This window comes from Tachypleus tridentatus, unplaced genomic scaffold (assembly GCF_004210375.1).
Source record: "Tachypleus tridentatus isolate NWPU-2018 unplaced genomic scaffold, ASM421037v1 Hic_cluster_2, whole genome shotgun sequence".
NCBI classification, from domain to species: Eukaryota; Metazoa; Arthropoda; class Merostomata; order Xiphosura; family Limulidae; genus Tachypleus; species Tachypleus tridentatus.
The window spans coordinates 37,999,821-38,020,379 of NW_027467782.1; the positions used below are offsets into that span (position 1 = coordinate 37,999,821).

A 20,559-nucleotide genomic window follows, 5' to 3' on the forward strand; every position below is an offset into this window, starting at 1 on the left:
CTGATTTCTTCAATATCTGATTACTTGCTGAGTGAGCTCAACCTTCTTCTTTACATTTTTGACATATGGAGCTACTGAATTCTGTCATTATTCATGAGGTTCTGTATGTTTTGAGGTCTTATGCATGCTTTGTTTATGTTTCATTTTATAGATTCTGCCAAATCAGTAGAAGATACCATGTGATCATAATTTTCTTTTATTTCTTTATCTTCATTGCTTTAGCTCTTGCCTTCCTGTTGGCTTTGATGTTTCCCCATAATTTTGGATATCCATCTTTCTCCACACTGCTTATACTACATCTTTCACAAATGAATTTCTATCTTGGTGTTGCAGTTGAGGATATTTTCACTATTTTCAGTATCTGGTTTCCACATCATTAATTCTGAGATGGTGACAATTCCATTGAATTTCACAGTTGGGCAAAGAATATACATGACCCAAAAGTGGTGTGGTTTTACTTTTCTGATCTTTTGATCTGAATATCTTTTTTCCAGATGTATCATTTGGATACTTTTGGAAGGTATTTGTCATTTTCTCATGCCAGTCCCTCTTCCTTATCAACATGGGATTCTCATTAATCTTTTGTGAGGAAGTAAGTACTGTATCAAAAGCTATTATTTTCATATACAGAAAATGTATTTATGATAGGTAATATCCTCTTTTCACACTTCTCTAGTGCTGTCATGTTTTGCCAAACTTTGAAGTGATAGTTCAGTAGAGGAGTGTAGAGGGAGTCACATGAGCATGCCATGCTTATATTGGTGAGGAGGTGATGCATGATTATTTGCATGAGCAACATGATCTAATATTACAGTTCCAATAGGGGGAATCAGAAGACTTGTGGCATGTGTAAAGAAGAAGTGTGTATATAGGGACAGCACTGAATCAGAATAGATAGTCTTGTGACTGGATGTCAGTGTCTATCATAAATACATTTTCAGTATAGGAATATTATAACTATTCTCAGTAGAACCTTTTTTTGTTGTAAAATGCAACACTTTGTTACTGAGCTGCAAAATATTACCATTTGGACCTTGCAGTGACATCATAAGGTTGTTGAGCTGAGTAAAAATATTAGCTTGATAGCACAGTGCTATAAGCCACTTTTCATCCATAAAATGTACTACTAATGTAGGGCTACAATCTAATAGAAAAATACAAAATTATTTTTTCATTTGTATAATGTAACTGAATACTTTCCTTTTAGACAACCAGCACACCTCTGTATGTATCAGAAGTCATTGTAGACGGATCACATTTCTACAACAAATAATGGAAAGCCACCTGCTGTCAAAAGTCAAAGCTCTTTGTTTCTTAGAATTTACATACTTTCAGGGACTTTTAGCACTTTTTTTGCTTCAGGTTGCATAGTTTTAGGTGTGTAACCTCTCTATCTGTTTATTTTTCAGCATACAATTAACCTCTGCTTGTTCCATGACTGGCCCAGTTTTCCCATGTTTTGCTGCTATATTACTCACTAGCAGTGAAGTTCAGCCAGCAGTTTTCAAACTTGTTCATTTTTAAATTTGTTCAGATGTAATATATGTGCTCTCATAGTCCTAGTTACAAATCCCTCCCTTCACTAACCACCAATCCCCCACCCTGGGGCCACACATCACAGTTTGAACACCATGGTTCTTGCTTCCTGTTATTGGTTATCCATTCTTTTCACAATCAATGGCTGTGTGCTCCTTAGAAATATAAAATCTATCTGAAATGTGCTTTCAGATGAGTAGATGTTAGCTTTGTGCTGCATGTTTGCTGCCTCATTGTACATTAATATAGGCTACATAGATTTTGGGCTTTGTTGTTCATTCGTGTATTTGTCTTACATACATGCCCACACCTTGTGTGTCAGTGGTAAATTTTGTAACTTACAATGTCTAAAATTGGATTTTGATACCTATAATGGACAGAGCACAGATAACTCATTTTATAACAACCTCATTATCATATGCTGAATCTACAAGAATGAATTTGCCTTGACATCTGTGAGTGTAAAGCAAACAATTGTCTTGCAGTTAACTGTATCTAAAACACTGGTCTTTGTAAAGACTTGTATAAAAACTCAGAAATATAAGTGAGGTATGAAGAAAAGTACCTGTTTTATAACACCACTGTTTATAAATGTATCAATAATGATAAACAGAAAACTTACTCTGTGTACATGGCATTTATGTCACCATATGCACTTCATAAAGGTTTTATGAAGAAGGTATTCAGTACTGTTTATGTATTATCAAATATTGGAAGTATAGTTGTAACATGCTTTGATAGAAGATCATACATTTAATTCTTATATTGACTGATTTAGCCACATCCATCTAACATGCTTTGATAGAAGATCATACATTTAATTCTTATATTGACTGATTTAGCCACATCCATCTAACATGCTTTGATAGAAGATCATACATTTAATTCTTATATTGACTGATTTAGCCACATCCATCTAACATGCTTTGATAGAAGATCATACATTTAATTCTTATATTGACTGATTTAGCCACATCCATCTAACATGCTTTGATAGAAGATCATACATTTAATTCTTATATTGACTGATTTAGCCACATCCATCTAACATGCTTTGATAGAAGATCATACATTTAATTCTTATATTGACTGATTTAGCCACATCCATCTAACATGCTTTGATAGAAGATCATACATTTAATTCTTATATTGACTGATTTAGCCACATCCATCTAACATGCTTTGATAGAAGATCATACATTTAATTCATATATTGACTGATTTAGCCACATCCATCTAACATGCTTTGATAGAAGATCATACATTTAATTCTTATATTGACTGATTTAGCCACATCCATCTAACATGCTTTGATAGAAGATCATACATTTAATTCATATATTGACTGATTTAGCCACATCCATCTAACATGCTTTGATAGAAGATCATACATTTAATTCATATATTGACTGATTTAGCCACATCCATCTAACATGCTTTGATAGAAGATCATACATTTAATTCTTATATTGACTGATTTAGCCACATCCATCTAACATGCTTTGATAGAAGATCATACATTTAATTCATATATTGACTGATTTAGCCACATCCATCTAACATGCTTTGATAGAAGATCATACATTTAATTCATATATTGACTGATTTAGCCACATCCATCTAACATGCTTTGATAGAAGATCATACATTTAATTCATATATTGACTGATTTAGCCACATCCATCTAACATGCTTATATACATTGTTTGTAATCTTTATTGTTTTGACTCTCCCATAAATTAATGGGAGCATTACATATAGCACAGTGAATAAGAGTTTATTATTGACACCCTTATATATTATGAGTTTGTTTTATAAATAAATCATTGTTTGTAATTGTATTTGATGATGAGTAATATGATGTCTTTTCCTACAATTTATGACTATTGTATAAATAAATAAAATTAACTTTAGTAAAACTATTCTTATAGCAGTTTTCAAACATAGAAATGCTACAACTAAGTAACTTACTAAGTAATCACATAGACAATTTATAATAGACAGGGTAACTTTGTTTCACAATTTATGGAGGAGAAAGAATGGAATAAACTAGTACTTTCTAGGCATGTGATCATTAATGCAGTGGATGTCAATGTTACACGTTGTAGCGTGAATCAGTTTGGCATTGTTAAATAAAATTTGATTGGCTGTATAATAGTTCTGGTTACTTACCATAAAGTAATATCTTTTTTTATGAAAGGGTAGAGTTTTATGGGGTTTTTTCCACACTTTATTTTTTTTTTCCACACTTTATTTTGTCCAATATTTAATAAAACTCATAAAACTACTTTCATTTAAAGAGTGTGGGATTAATCTGTGAACTTGATTGGGCTCATCACGAATGCTTAAGGAAGATGTGTAGCTGCTTATAATCATCTACAAGAACTAATGTAGTGTGTTATAAAGAATAGCATGATTATAAAATGAATCATTTTGACTGATTAAAAAGTACAATAAACAGTAAATGAATTTTATGAATGAACTATGCATGTATTGTTATAAGAAATTGAAAAAGACCATGGAAAATTAAGAATATGAGTTCTGTATGTTAGTTTGAATTTAAGTGCTTTATATGTTGAACATAATGTGGGATGGCATAATAAAATAGTGTGTATATACATGTATTTTTTGTACATTTGTCAGGTTGTTAACCTAGTCCTAGATGATCTGTTAGGGAACAAAGACTTTGCATATGGAATTCTAGATGTGTTGTGGGTAAGTTGAATATGTTTTTGATTATAGATTGAATCCAAATTGTAAAGTTTCTGGTGTAGTACAGTACTTCTTCTTACATGTATAACTATTTTCATTCAGTGCTGCCTTCTGTGTGCAGAAATGTTTGTCATGCCATAATCCTTGAACTTCCATGTGGCTCAACTGTGTCTGGCATGTAAGTTGTCATGTAAACTCCCAATAGGAGTGTGACACACCCTCCTGACTCCCTTTACAATGAACTGTTACTTCTTATTAGACAGTGATTGAGTGCAGATGTTTTTCAGTTGTTAACTCTTTTCCTTCAAGTATTAATTCCATTTCTTTTGTGAAGTAATGATTAACTTGATTTGCTACAGTTAATTGTTTCTGTAGTCGTTTGCAGAGATAATTTACCTTTGTTTATTAATTTTGTTTTCTCTTTTTGAATTCTTCATGGTTTAATATGACTTCTTAAGTTTGTTTTACAATTTCTGAAATTATTATTGTTGCTTTGAGCACCATTACTGTTTTCAGGTCTGAGTGTCTCAACTGAGGGTTTCCTAGTTTTAAACTGTTGGGAGATTGGTTGTTATAAGAGGTGTCTTTTTTCTCCTAACAGTGTTTGTTTTTTTCCTGCAATGCAAAACGCCACACTGGTACGTCCCTTCACACCATCATTTGAGTGTTGGACTGTTGTATGTGTGGGTGGTTGTGGATTTGCTCTTTTGCTTCTTTTAGTAGATTGGTTAGGCATGTGTATAATACTGTTCTACTAACCTTGAGATAAAGATGGTGGGGATCCTCCTCCAATCACAAGTCAGAAGTAGTATTCCTGATGCTGCTTGGGTTTGGACTGGAGTTGATGAGCCACTTGCCTTAGCGACTCAACACATTTTGAGCACATTCCTCACATATCTGATTGTAGATGGTTCTTGTCTAGTCTTTCTTCATGGGGACTGAGATTCCAGTGTATTGTTGTTTGGATTCAAACTCACTTAGTGTTTCTTTCTTTCTTTCCCATTTGATTGTGCTCTTCTCACTTTCCACCCATATATGTGACACCTGTTTCCACACTTTGCATAGTGTATACCTGGTACAGAAGTGGTGTGGTTTCCCATGTGTGTTCCTTGTTGGGATCACACTTATGGTGTCTGTCATATGCTTTTGAAGGATACTTATTTCTATCATTGTCACTGGACTCTCTGCCTATTCTAGTTACACATTTTAGTGGAAGTAATGCATGGGTACAACATTGGGTGTAGAATATACCTGTAACAGAAGTTGTGTGGTCTCCTACATAGGATCTTCTACTTTGAGGATCTCCTGTTTTTTTGCATGTTCTTCAGAAGCTTATGATGGATGCTTCTTTTTTTCTTGTATCAGTCAAGAAAAATTACTTGTTGAGTGTGAGATTCTAGCTGTATATGTGAGAAGAATATATTGAAAATATATATCCTATAGATACTTGATTGTGTGGTTTGTGAAAGTTGAAGACTTGTGGCATGCAAAGAATTTTGCATATAGAGGGTAGCACTGAACCATATTGCTATATTTGAGAGAGGAGATAAATACCTATCGCAAATATATTTTCATTACAGGAAATGTATAACTTGGAAGAAATAGTTTATTGCAGATTTGTTTACCTAACTCTAAAAAACCAGTTATGAATTAATGTCACATTACTCAAACTTTCTGAATTTTTCTTGTTGCTTAAATTAAGTACTGTTACATCATAATGTCTCAAATTAATGCAAGTATGTTTGTAAAAGTGAAGTTAGATTGACTTTTGGTTTAAGTCATAATGGACAATTTCTAAAGTGAGTTTCACAGCTTGTAATAACAGATATAGAGAAGAAATAAATTGTCTTATTGAATGGCATTCTGAAGTTATTGAATCTGTCTTGTGGACTTTGATGAAAAGGAGAATTATTTAATCCTTTAGCTACTGGCTCGGTATTATATACGACTTCACCTTCAAATTTGCACATGTTAAGTATTTGAACTATAACTTTTGTTATTGCATGTGTATCTTCACAAAATGTGGTAGACTTTTACTAAATATTACAAGTATTTTGTATACAAAAAAATCAAACTTTTTAATGAAATATCTTTACTAAAGATTTGCTTGTGAAAATAGGGTGCAAAGTGATTTCATGTTATGACTGAAAAAAACTACTCTTCATTGCCAAAATCTCAAATCTTTTTGCATAATCTCTTAAAACCTCCTAAATACATCTCAAACGTGATGTCATTGTGTTTGTTGCCTTACATTCAAAATTTTATTGAACTACTATTTTATGAATTTAGGTCAATAAATTTGGAATCACATTGTAGATTATAATTCAAACTTTAATACTATGTACATACATAAGTTAATTTCTTAATTTAAAGGTTAAATATTTAAAGAATCTGAATATAGATTTCAGTGAGTCGTGTAGTATTTTGAATGCAGCATTGGTTAAAATCAGATGACTGTGATCCCAAAATATTAAGTCTATAGTTTCATACTAATTAGAAACTCAAATTATTAATATTATCAGGCTAGAATGAAAAATGAGAACCTTATATCTTTTTATTTTGCTGAGATACGACTTGCATACTGAATCAAACCTAGTGGCTTCTTTCACCATATGGTTCGTTATGTACACTTACTTCAAAATGATATGTGAATAACCAATCAGAAGTTTAGAATATCCTCCAGAGTAATTTACTCAGCTCTTTTAATCTGTAACAAAGCTGCCACATTCTTTCAAACCAAAATTTCAAGAAGATAGGTTGTGTCTTTAGTCTGATTGAAATTTCATATTTTACTAAATCTAAATAAATTTTAGGTACTAAGCTTAATAAATTACAGTTAAATTCTATGGTATCAGTTTAGTTATTTATGATGTTTTGGTAATTTAATTATATATATATATATGTGTGTGTGTGTGTGTGTGTGTAGAAAACCTGAAAAAAAATTTTGTTTGATATCCTTCATATGCAAAATTTTAAAAGACTTAGAGCAGCAACTGAGTACAAAAATTGTAGCAAGAAGAGATAATTGTTTGCTTTACTTCTTTATTTTTTATCATTCAATATTTAAGAAAAATAAGCTCCATAACTTATTTCTAAATAGTAATTAGTTATGAGTATAATGTACAATAATTGAAATGTGACTGTATTATAAAATATTAGTCCACTAAAATGCAGCCAAGACAGGAAAGACTAAAGGTCAGTTTTATATTACTGTCTTTTTGTGTTATAATATGTAGTCATTCTAGCATGAAAAACTTCATTTACATTTATTTCCAAAGTTTTTATGATGGTTGCGAGGTTGGTCAAATGACAGATCACACATAGTTAGAGTAGAGAAAATAACATAAAACAAAGTCTCGCTGAAAATAAGTGTTTGAAAGTACTTAGGAGGTTTTAGAGATTGTGAAAATAATATCTGAGATTTTTAAACAAAGAATAATTTTTTTTAATCATAACATGAAATCAGTTTGCACTCAGATTCACAAAGAATCTTTAATAAAAATTAAAAAATCTGATATCTTTGTACACAAAATATTTGTAATCTTTACCAAATTTTGTGAAGATACATGCTGCATCAAAAGTTATAGTGCAAATACTTAATGTGTGCAGTTGTATAGATGAACTTGTATATCACACTGAACCCATAGCAAAATGGTTAACCTGATGTGAATAATAATATTCAGTGGTAAGGTTTCTGCTTTTTAAGTTAGATGCATGTTTTATACTAAGTAAGTATTAGTGCTATGTAGAGATACACTCTAGATATTTATGTTAGGATATGTATACGTATTTTTTTTTTTGTTGTTGTGTGTGGTGGGAAGAAACTTGCTCGGTATGTAACTTTTCATTTGTATGCTTTCTAATATACTGAGATTCCCTTTTTATTTTCTGCAAAAAAATGTTATGTGAGTGATTTTAATAGTTACTGTTGATATCTTTCCTTGCATGTGTAGGACCACCAGCCTGTCTACATATAAATAAAGATTAATACTTGATAGTCAAGTAAAATAAAATCAGTAGGAAAAACTGCATTAAAAACAAACCCAAATAAAAATAAAAAATGCTGCAGTTTATCTTGCTTACACTCAAGTGTTAGTACCTTATTATTATTATTACATTTTCTTTACTTTGGAGAGCAGTCACCTTCCCACAACAGTTTGCAGGTAGTAAAGGATGATACAGATGTGAGACATTATGGGCTTGAGTACTCACATCTTGCTCTCCTAATTTTTATTTATTTTGATTATTTTATTATTATTTATTTATGTATTTCTTTTTGTGAAACTCACAGTTGAGTTTGAAACTGACAATTCATTTATCCCCATCACAGTGTGGGTCCTACTTTTTCAGTCACCTCTGAGACCTATGATACATTTTATATCCTATGTCTGTACCATAGGGATTCTTCTGATTTGTTCAGTTTTTTATATTTGTTTATTAGAAAATATATACTTACACACACACACAAACACTGGAATAAAAATATTTTATCAGATGTTTGTCAATGGTTGGTATTAAGTGTTATTAACTATTGTCAGCTGTATTTTCATATCCTATTAAATGAAATCTCAAAAATGAAACATAACCACCTTGTCATATATTTATATTACAGTACTTTTGATAATATAGTATATATGTAATCCCCCAAAAGAACAGTGAATTAACAATGAGTGTTTTGTGATGAGAAACTCACTTGAATTTCACTTCTCAAAACTCTCTTTTTTTAACCTAAAGAAGGTTAAGGCTTAAGAAGGTTGAAATGTTGTTCTCTACTTTATTTTAATAAAAGTTTTAATACCCATACCAGCCATCTTAAGATAAATTTTAACAATGAGTGTGCTTATCTAACAGTTTAACTTCAATGGTTTTTTACATGAACAAAATTTGTTATTTATCATATACATTTATTTTCTCAGATGGAGATGCTGGAGGTTCCTTGATTTATTCTTTGCTGATGTTAGCATTAGAAAACAATTGTCCAGTCCAGCTGCTTAGACAGGTATGTAACTGTGAACATTATAAAAAACCAGCTTTATGAATTGGGTTAATTTATACTTTAGATGGTATTTCTCTGTGTAGCTGTGTGTTGACAGCTGGGCCAAGAGAATTCTTCTTGATCAGTATTTAACTCATTAATGTTATTGTACAAATTGTAGAATTATTATGGGCAAAATATTGAACAGTGGTAGATGAAAACAAATTATTTGCAGTATTTTAAGGTTGTTTTTTGTGTGCAAAATTTTTGTGTGCAAAATAAATAAGAAATTAAGTATGAAATTTAAAATATGAACATGGTCACTTTTGATTAAAAGGATTTTTATTTTAAATTTAAATAGTCAAAGTAAATCATATATTGTCATAATTTATATTTCATTTTAATTATATACTGAATTTTACGATTTTGATCTTTTGAATAAAAATTTTAAATATTTTACTACTAAGAAGAGAATTAGACTATATACTATCATAATTTATATTTCATTTTTAATTATATACTGAATTTTACGATTTTGATATTTGAATAAAAATTTTAAATAATTTGCTACTAAGAAGAGAATTAATTTTATTTAAACATAATAAAATGGTGACAATGGTATTACTCTTTCTTATTCTAAGTAACTCCTATATTTGAAATATGCTTAATATAAATTAATTTAGTACATAAAGACAACATTATATTTTGTTTTAAACTTTTGAAACTAAACATTTTCATTCTGAAATATATAAAATAAAAATAACGTTTTCTTCAGGTATTACACTTAATTCATCACAATATTAAATATAAATGTGAAGCCTATTTGATTTACTAATTGTCATTGAGTTATAGAAAATCCTATATGAATATAGCTTCTCTTTAGTTAGTAAAATACAAATCAAAATACTACATATAAGTTCATCATTTAATTAAAATTGTTTGAAAAGTGTAATTTTACTAATTCCTCCTTTTTTGTATATTCTGGTTTGTAATCATTTTATTGTTCACTTTTGGATTGTATATTTTTTCTACATTGTTTATGTTCTCTTGTTTTCATTTAACACCAAGGATCAAACTTATGAGCAATGCATTTATGGAAAATACATTCTTTATGCACATAAATTAATAATAGTAACATGAAATGAATGTTCTTATTTTATGAAATTTACGTGCAAGAATGGTCATAGAACATATTGAATAATAACAACAAAGAATATGGTAATTAAATTATGATAAAAAAGTCATGCATAACTCTGATTTTTGTAAGTCCTGTTTATAACTGTTTGAAATGTGCACAACAGATATCATGGATTAATGTTATAACAGGATTATTTCCACACATTCTTGGAAGGTCAGTGACATTGGAGTCAGTTATTGTTGTAACTAGAGAAAGGGGTTTGGTAGAGAAATACAAATTTTACTAATTGTAATCATAGTAATGGTAGATCTTAAAAACAGCTTAACTTCTGTACCAACAGATGCTTTGAAATATTAATAGTAAAATATTTATTTCATCCTCAAAATTTAAACCAGACAGAGTGATACTTCTAGAACTTAAGAACATTTATGTGATGAACAGTTCATATTGTTTCTGTAATTAGTGTATATATTTTGAAGACAATCATAAAAACCTGTTGGTTTAATTGATTCTCAGGTTTTTAAGGCAAAAATGAAATTCAGAGTTATCAATCAAGTTAAAAACTTATTTTAATAAAACAACTTCTGTGTCATATTCTTATTGGAAAGTTCAAAGTTGAGCCATAGCACTGCCAATGGTGAGCTAGGTTGTGTTAATAATCTTTGTTTGTGTAATATTATACAACAAGTTTTTATAGTTGTCGAAATAACTTTTCATGTAATCAGTTTAAGTACAAGGTATTTATAATTTTGTTCATAAACTTGTGGGTCATCAGAAAGAAAAATTGTTGTTTAGAATGCTCTTTTACCAGGTTAATAATGACTACATCATGTTGTTGTTCCTTCCAATTTAAAAGTTGATAAGTTAAAAAAAAATTCAAGCATAAATTACAAGTAGTCAAATTATAATCTTAACTGTGTGTGTTTATGGATTTTGACATTTGGGTCAGTTTTGAGTTGTTTAGATTAAAATAATATTGAAACATCCAATACTTTAGTATCAAATAAATAAATTTTGCTTTTACTCAGGTGCTCTAATTTGTATAATTTGTTATTAAATTTTTTTTAATTTGGATATAATTTTACTACAGACTATGGTGTGTGCAAATCAGATCAAAATAGGCTTTATCTGCATTCTTTGACATTGGCAAGGAAACCTCGAGTATAATGTAAGAATTCTTTTTTGTAGTAGTATTAAAATTAGTGTTGATATGCAAGGTAGATTTTAATTACTATACACAGGTATTTTATTGCAAATTCAATGTAGCTATAAGATGTTGCTTGTAGTATTACATCTCAGATTTTAGAGAAGTATTATTACTGTAAGTAATTACTCACAACAACTCGTTCCATAACTCAATGATCCTGTTAGAAAATGAAATTACCTTAAATGTAATTCATTTGGTCCATTCCAAGACCTAATCTGTTGTCCTTTTAAGTTATCATCAGAGTATAGCTCAACAAAATAAGATGAAAGATCTTACCCTGCCCCTATAAAGTAATCCTTCCATCCCTGGAATAATCCTAGTTGAACACATTTCATTAAGTCAGTATCTTGGATAACAAGACCAAAATTGTTCACTTGGAATGCCAAGTGAGACTTAACATAAGGAGGTATCTTTTAAATCGTTTAATTGTGATGTTTTAAAATACATCATAAATTATATTCGCTATATTTATAGCAACAAAGAAGTACTTTTTGAATGGCTTGTGTGAATTGTTTTCTACCATGTAAAGACCTTTTCTTTATTCATGCTTTGAGCTAGTTTCCATCTTTATTGAATGTGTGATCTAACTTAAGTCAAATGAATTATCCTGTACTTACTGTATTTAAATATCATTTAACAAACATTTGTTCAACTTACCATTTTACTTAGTTCATTCTGTAATACCTCAGAATCTTCAATACAGTTAGATGTACCCAAAGATTAATTTCACCAACAAATTAAGATAAATTGCTAATTATACACTTAAAAGATAACTCAAGCATTAATCCCTGAAGTACTTCTAGAAACTAAAACAGCACCAGTTGGTATAGAAAATCTGAACCACTCCAATAAATTTTCTCTCTGTTACATTCTATATGATTCCATTAAATGTGTAAAATTAAAATCTTCCATGATTATTGAATCAGTTTTCTTATCAGTAACAATTTTGATCTCATCATATAATATACCATATGTATTCAACATCGTGACCAGTGTTTTATATTTTCAATCCTAACAGGTTACAGTTCATGTCAGAAAAACACATTCATTCCTTTTAGTAATTGTCCCTATTACAACATCACATCCTAATGCAGCTGGCTGCCTCTCAATTTGGCACTTGGATGTTAAGAGTTAAGATGTGTCCAGTTTTTTTTGTTTTTTTTATTGCTTGCATGAAACCTTTCAACATCAATTTTTATTTGATACTGAATGATAAGAGTTATCAGTTTAGGCAGGGAACTGTGAAGCCACACATGTGGCTGCTCATTCCAATGTATTGTTGTTAGGCCCAGTAAATCATTAACTTATTCGTTTTCAAATAGATCTGTTTGTTGTAGGTCTATTATTAGTGGTTTTGAGTAGACATTATCGGTGTGTTCACTCACTGATGATATACATACATATATATCATAAAAAAATAATAATTTTTTTTCTACATTGTATCAAATAAATCAACCTGTATCATGAACCTGTGTTTAGACCTAATATATGTCTGATGGTTTGTAAAAGGAACTCAATAGGCCTTTTCTTAAAATAGTCTTTGTCTGATTATTTTGGTACAGTTTGATAAAACACACTGATATCACTGCAGCAATCACCCCTTGTCAGCAGCTAGTTCAACCTTATCTTGAGAAAATGCAATCAGACAAGCCCATGACTCTTCTTCTGGGTGGTGATGTCCAAACCATGATGAAAATTGTGCTCATGTATCTTAGGATGGCTGGTTCGGTGTTAAAACTTTTATTAAAATAAAGTAGAGAACAACGTTTAAACCTTCTTAGGTCATGTAAATAAATGTTTTAATATCCACAGGGGCTGCCTTGAGATACATTTTTACTTCAAGTAAGTTTCTTGTCATCACAAAAAACTGCTCAATCTTGTTGTGAAACCAGATATATAGAAAACATTGAATACAAAGCTCAAATTGGATTGATATAAATTGCAGGAAGATGATCTCTTGGCTTATAATAAAATCAGCATTAGGTTTTCTTCAACAAGGCTTCTTTCTTAACTAGAACTAAGTGACAAGCACAAAATGGTGTTCAGAATACAGTATAGAACAGAATTACTAGCAATGGCCAAGACGTTGTTGAAAAAGTGCTAATTATAATAAACTGTAGTAAGAGACAATATCTGCTTTTTCCCAGCAAGTCTTGCTGTTGTAAAGTGTTACATTTCTTAAAGGAAATTGAATAGGATTCTCAACTCCTTTGTTGAATTTGACAGAGTTAAAATAAACACTGATGAAATCACAAAACAGTTTACTCAGTTTCTTCACAATGAGTTCATGGCTAATTTCAGTACATTTAGTGATTTCAACTTGGAGAATAAAAGAGCAGATGCATTTTGGAAAAGCACTTTATAAAGTATCCAAATTTGTAGAGTGTGATGGAAGATTCTTTCTGTCTTGTCACATGGACAAACTAGTTTGGAGACTGGAATCTCAGTGAACTCCAAGGTGAGAATGTCCTAAGCAAAGGATACACACAACACAAAAACTAGTTTGTGATGCTAATAAGCATGCTGTAAGTCTAGATCATTCTGCAAATTATTATATTTGTGAAAGGGGTGAGAAAAGCATTTGGAAACAGAAAAGTTACAATTTAAACAAAAGTAAAATTGGTAGAAAAGTGAGAAAACCTAGATTAACTGAAAAAAGAAAAAACGATTGTACTTTGACATACAAACCCAAGAAGTCTCAAGTGATGAAAAATGTGAAACCTGCAGCAGTAGAGATGAAACTGAATCTATTCTGAAAGGTCATTAAGAGAAAACCATGATTGGATCAAGTCAAAGAAGAAATGGAAATGTGACACAGACTGGGACATTGATCTTTTTGTGCATAGAATATTTATGTCAGTGAAAATTATTCCAAACATTTGTGAAATTGAAAACATGGCTTGGACAGTTGATGTTTTATTGATACATATAATATATTTTATTAAATAATTAAAAATACACCAAAATAGTTTCTGAATACTATCTTTATTTATTTTGCAAATTAAGCTCTTAACATTAATACTGTGTACTCATTTGTCAATTTAAAGCACAATTATAATCATATTGTTAAAATGGTAACCTTCATGACAGTGTGAATTCTGCTTTCCTGGCCCTTGAAACCCAAAAGAAAGTCTTTATAAAGTTCTGGAATTTGTTCTGCCAAGTTTTATCCATTGATAAAACTCATAATTCTTCATCCTCTGTTGTTTCCATTCTTATCCCTTCTCTTCTTTCTTATATTTGTCTAAGGCAATGTCAAACCTTTTAGGCAAAGTTACTGTCAAAAGGATTTATCACCCTCTCCCAAGATTTTATTTTCATCTGTTTCTCATATCCCGTAGCACTGGGGGATTTGGTCATCATTCTGTCCCATGTTTCTAGACCTTCCTGAGTTTATAGTGATGAATTTTCTCACTTCTCAGTGTTCTTTTTTGTTTGAAACTTTGGATGACCAAGATTGATGTTTCTTCATATTCCCATTTTTGCAGCATCCATATTTTGTTGTTAGTTGAGTTAAGAAAGTTGAAAATGACAGCAGGTAGAGTTACTAGTTTTGTCACAAATATAAATGGGAAGTAATTATAAATATCTGAAAATAAGTTGTCTAATAAAAAATTTATAATTACTGTTATAAGGTAAAAACCTGTCAAGTAACATAGAATTGAGAAAAATAAAGACAGCTGTATGTTTCACAAGTATTTGCAAAACAAACTTGTCTTTGCTTTTGTCAATTCTGTAATTATGGAGTTTCTCCAAACATTAATAGTTTCAGTTCTTAATCATATATTAAGTGATATGTTACTTCTTTACACATGTATACAAAATTTGACTTGTCATAGATTTTTGTATTAGCTATGGAAACATTTATTTAGTTATAGGCAGGTTATTAATTAACTATTGTGTTTTCTTTCTTTGAACATAGGGTGTATTCATTCATCTGCAAATCTGTTACTTTTGGTGGTTACTAGGTGTGTATAAATTTGATATATAATGTTTAGTAATTATTTGTATACTCTAGTTCTTATTAACAGATAAATAATTGTTTGAATTTATAATATTTAATATTTGTAATGAAAGACAAGGGGTATATATACTTTCACACTAACAACAAACTAATTTGCTATAAAAATTACATCAAGGTGCAGGAACATAAATTTAGCCAAAACCAGTTTATCAAATGTAAAGTGTGTAAGACAGAAAACATGTGAGCAGTGATACATCTGAATTTCAGTTTGTATTGAACAAACAACTGTGGGTAGTTTGCTACAAGACTGTTACAAGTATATATTTGGTGCATTAACATGTCTTAAGAAGCTCTGTTATGTTTTAAATAAAAATATAATTTCTAAGTTCTTGTTAGCTTACTGCCTTAAGGAAGTTTAACTGTTTTATTATAATTGCACAAAGCTGTTTTTTAGTAAAAGGTTTCAGTTTTTGTCATAAGCATTTGATAGCATGACAAGTGGTGAATATCAGTACGTAGATATAATATACTTTAAACTTGATGTTATTTCTTGAAACTTTGTAATAGAAAAAAATAGTTGAAAAATCATTTGTTTTTCTTTAATTCATTCATAAAATCTAAATGGAAAATTGAAAATGTGGCCATAAGAAAGAAAGAAACATATCAGGAATTTAAAATTTACTGAAAATACTATATCTTTCTTTTCTCAAAATTAAGTTTTGTCAACTCTTAGTTTAGTTCAGCAACACTTTCACAATTAGCTTTTTTTCTCTGTTCAGAAGTCTGAAACAATATATGATACTAGGATGTATTTTATTAGAATAAGATATTTATGTTTGTTTATATACTAAGAAATAAAATTTTGATCACTTAAAATATTATTAGAAATAAAATGAATCATGAAGCAAGGTGCTTAAGTTTAACTCTTTCAACCTGGCTATTGTTTACTATGGATGATGGAGAGTTTGTTATACCAGTTACTATGGCATGAAAACTTAGCCAATAATCTATATCTTAATAGTATGTAAGTTTTAAGTTCTAATTCTGTAAGGAAATATGTTTTGAAATATCCTGAATTCCCTAGTGTTACACAGTAACATATTTTCTCTTTTTATGTAAAAGTCTATGGTTGGTCGTGGCTTAGTGGTTTGTGTAACACCAGTTAATGGCAGTTACGAAACAATGTTTCTCCAGACTTTGGGAACATAGTTGCACTCTAAGAATCATGGTCTCTACTTGGTCTTATATCAATAGACCATTAGTAGATACTGTGTATTAGCTGTCTTCTGTCATGTAAAAGTTAGGGACAGATAGTTTAGATAACCTCTGTTTAGCTTTCAAAAATATATAAATTAAAAATAAAATGAATAAGCAATGTCTATTAAAACCCTTTTTACAACTTTTAGTTAAAAGGTAGGAAACCAGTTGAGTCTTAATAAAAGTTATGTTTTCAGATTTTTAAAAAAAATGTCACCATTCTAGCTACTTGAGTTTTTAGAGATCATAGTCATTAATAAATGTATATGTATGTATCTTGTTGTACATAGTTAATTCTCTTGACTCAGTTGCAGTATTCATGCTGACATGTAGTTTACAGATTTAATACCATTCTTATCATGTTGGCCAGTTGTTAATGAATTCACTAGTTACATCCTGTTATCACAAAATCTGCTCCATACCTTTGCTTTGTACGTTTATTACAAGAGTATCAGTTGAAAAGAATAACCTGAAACTTTGCTGTTGACCAGCTGCTTTCCTCTTTATCTGTCAGTTTCAAAATTAGGGACATATATATTTGCTGTGCTTGAAAATGTTTAAGACTGGAACAACAATTTTTAATCTCCTCATCAAGACTTGAATTCTAAGTTTGATCTCAGTTTTTTGCAAATGTTAAATGCTTTTTCTGACTTTTGTCCTATAGGTAATATAGTTTAATTTTTTTGTTGGAACAAATGTTAAACAGCTTTTATTAAATTCAGGTACTCCAATTTATAAATTGTACTCCTTTCCAGGCCAATTCAATTGAACAAAATTAAAATAAGGTAGCTGCTGTAGGATTTTAAAATCATACCCTTAACTGTATGTAAGAAAAATTAATTGTTAGTTTTTACATACAAATGTTATCAGTGTTTGTTATTATTACCTGTTGTAACGTTTGTTATCAGTCACCTGTTGTAACATTTGTTATCAGTCACCTGTTGTAACGTTTGTTATCAGTCACCTGTTGTAACGTTTGTTATTAGTGACCTGTTGTAACGTTTGTTATTAGTCACCTGTTGTAACATTTGTTATTAGTCACCTGTTGTAACGTTTGTTATTAGTTACCTGTTGTAACGTTTGTTATCAGTCACCTGTTGTAACATTTGTTATCAGTCACCTGTTGTAACATTTGTTATTAGTCACCTGTTGTAACATTTGTTATTAGTCACCTGTTGTAACCTTTGTTATTAGTCACCTGTTGTAACATTTGTTATTAGTCACCTGTTGTAACATTTGTTATCAGTCACCTGTTGTAACATTTGTTATTAGTCACCTGTTGTAACATTTGTTATTAGTCACCTGTTGTAACATTTGTTATTAGTCACCTGTTGTAACGTTTGTTATTAGTCACCTGTTGTAACATTTGTTATTAGTCACCTGTTGTAACATTTGTTATTAGTCACCTGTTGTAACATTTATTATTAGTTACCTGCTGTAACTAGATAATTTTAAAAATAATTATTATGTTGTGTAAATACTATTTATGTATTAATAATATTGAATAATTTTATAGTTGTTTCTGTTACAACTATCAGACAAAAGAGCTTACCACAAGTTTTGGAGAATCACTCATCTTCTGTGTAAAGACAATGTGATATTAACTACAATATTAATGATATTTGTGGTTAATTGTTTTCTGGGAAGGTTGTAGGCTCACAAGTAATATGATGGATAAATAGTTTAGAAAAATGTATTAAAAGGGTACATGTGGTTCATGGACACTTAGTAATTAGAGGATTAAAAATTATCATTTTTCTTAAATTATCCTTTCATTTATTTCACCTCATGGATAGGCCATTTGGCATAGTTTGTATTAAGATATGACAAACAGTGCAACAATATGATAATTTTGAGCTTTCTTAATATATCTTCACAATGCCTGGCAAAATTTTGTTAAAGATTACAAATAATTTGCAAACCGAAAATAATATTATTTTAATTAAAGGTTCTTTATTTTTGTATTCTAGTTATTTGCACTCAGATTTTGAATATTTTGAGTGTTATCATCAACATATTGTGCAATGAAATATTTAAAATTAAAAGTAGAAAAATATACATACATTTTAACTTTTCATCAAAGGATGTTATATTCTTAATAGTAAGTTTTTACTTTGTCACAAAATTTAATATTTTGATGTTTTAGAATCCAAAGAAATTTATTTCTCTTTCCTTCCAGTGTCTCCTAAGTAGCTTGAACAAAGACTCTGTAAACAGAACAATTAATCTAGCTTCTCTCTGTGTACTTGCTATATCTAACTCACAGCTAGAAAATCTAACAGTTAAAACTTTGTGAAATTGTTCATCAAACTGAATTTTAAGATTTCTCCTTTAAGGTTTGTTTTTAAATAAAGAAATTAAAACATAGATAATATAAAACTTTGGACTAGAATGTAAACTGTGATACTAACTTCATTGATAATAAGATTGCTTTATTAATTTTGGAATGTTAGAACATAAATTTTTATGATGTGCACAGTATAAGGGTGCCTGTAATTATAAGGTTAATGTGTTTTAATATATTTATATTTAAGTTACACAAATTTCTGTAAAACTTTATGCTTATGTTATGTAACAAAGAGAGGTTTGTGTTGGAGGCAGAAGATGTGATTTCTCATGACAGGTTAAGTCAGCTAAGTTTTAATATGCAGACACTAGTCTTTGTTAAGATAACATTAAATTTGTCAATAAAACCCTTAAAATGTTCAAAAACATATGCGGTGTGTACCACGTTTCACATTTACAATTCTATCAGCTTATGTTTTCATATGTGGTATAATTTGCTTTTAGGGGTGGGTGTATATATGCATAAATTTACACACACTACTATTTATATTTATAAGCAACACATTACCTGGATGGTTTTTAAGTGCATTATAAGTGTAAATGTGTGAATTCCTTTGTTATAAATATCTATTTGGATCTATGAATTTAATTTTGAATAAAAGTCACACCAGCCAACTTGTTTTTATTTTCACTTTCTAAAGTCTAAAAGGTTTTGGTGTACTTATTACTAACTGCTTGGACATTCTGAGTTTAAATTTCCTCTCAAGTGATTCAACAACACATTTGGAAAAGGAAAACAAATATTGAAAGCTTTTTTCATGTATACTTTTGTCACCCTATGATCTGTTGAAGACTGCACTTGTTTTAATAAGTTCTAAATTGTTCAAGCATTTTTGTAGGTTTGTTCACTCATGTAGTTTTGTCAATGAATGCTTATTCTCAGTTTCTTGTAAGTACAAGATGAGTGAACTTTAAAGATAGTAGAAATTATTTTCCTAATTCAGTCACAAATTTGTTTACTGTCTGTGAAGTATACATATTTCATTACATTATTTACATTGAAGCACCATTCCTGTGTACTGGATAAAAGGGACAGTATATAAAAAACACACACACATTTATACAATAAAATATTGTTAAGTTCTGTTGAGAAGTCCTCACTAGTGTGTAATAAGATACTCATTATATGATTAAAAACTTTATTTTTAATTACAGACATATCAGTTATACTTTGTAGTTATTGTTTAGTATACATTATAATTTCAAGTTTAACATCTCTCCTTTGTATTATGTTGTACTAATGATTTAAAGCTGGAGACAGTCTACATGTTACCTACAAATACATGAATGAACACATGGAATTTAACTAGGAGTAGATATCACTTAAATAATCTAGCTGAGTCCTTGTATCCAGTTATACAATGAGAATAACAACTACCCCATATTTCTTGAAAAGTTTAAATAAAAATTCTCAACTCCAGATT

General features: G+C 29.9%; 1 protein-coding gene across 5 annotated transcripts in view; it reads left to right on the forward strand.

The window, feature by feature from the left end:
* LOC143242141 (RNA polymerase II-associated factor 1 homolog) overlaps positions 1 to 20,559 on the forward strand; it is a 71,828-nt gene that overhangs the window by 43,573 nt on the left and 7,696 nt on the right. For 4 of the 5 annotated variants that reach the window (XM_076485463.1, XM_076485460.1, XM_076485457.1 and 1 more), the window contains 4 exons: positions 4,180 to 4,251; positions 9,165 to 9,247; positions 11,452 to 11,529; positions 15,491 to 15,536. In XM_076485463.1, coding sequence (XP_076341578.1) covers positions 4,180 to 4,251; positions 9,165 to 9,188 — 96 coding nt within the window. In that variant the 3' untranslated portion in view covers positions 9,189 to 9,247; positions 11,452 to 11,529; positions 15,491 to 15,536. The remainder of the gene's footprint in view (positions 1 to 4,179; positions 4,252 to 9,164; positions 9,248 to 11,451; positions 11,530 to 15,490; positions 15,537 to 20,559) is intronic. The other variant, XM_076485462.1, reaches the window with a different exon arrangement.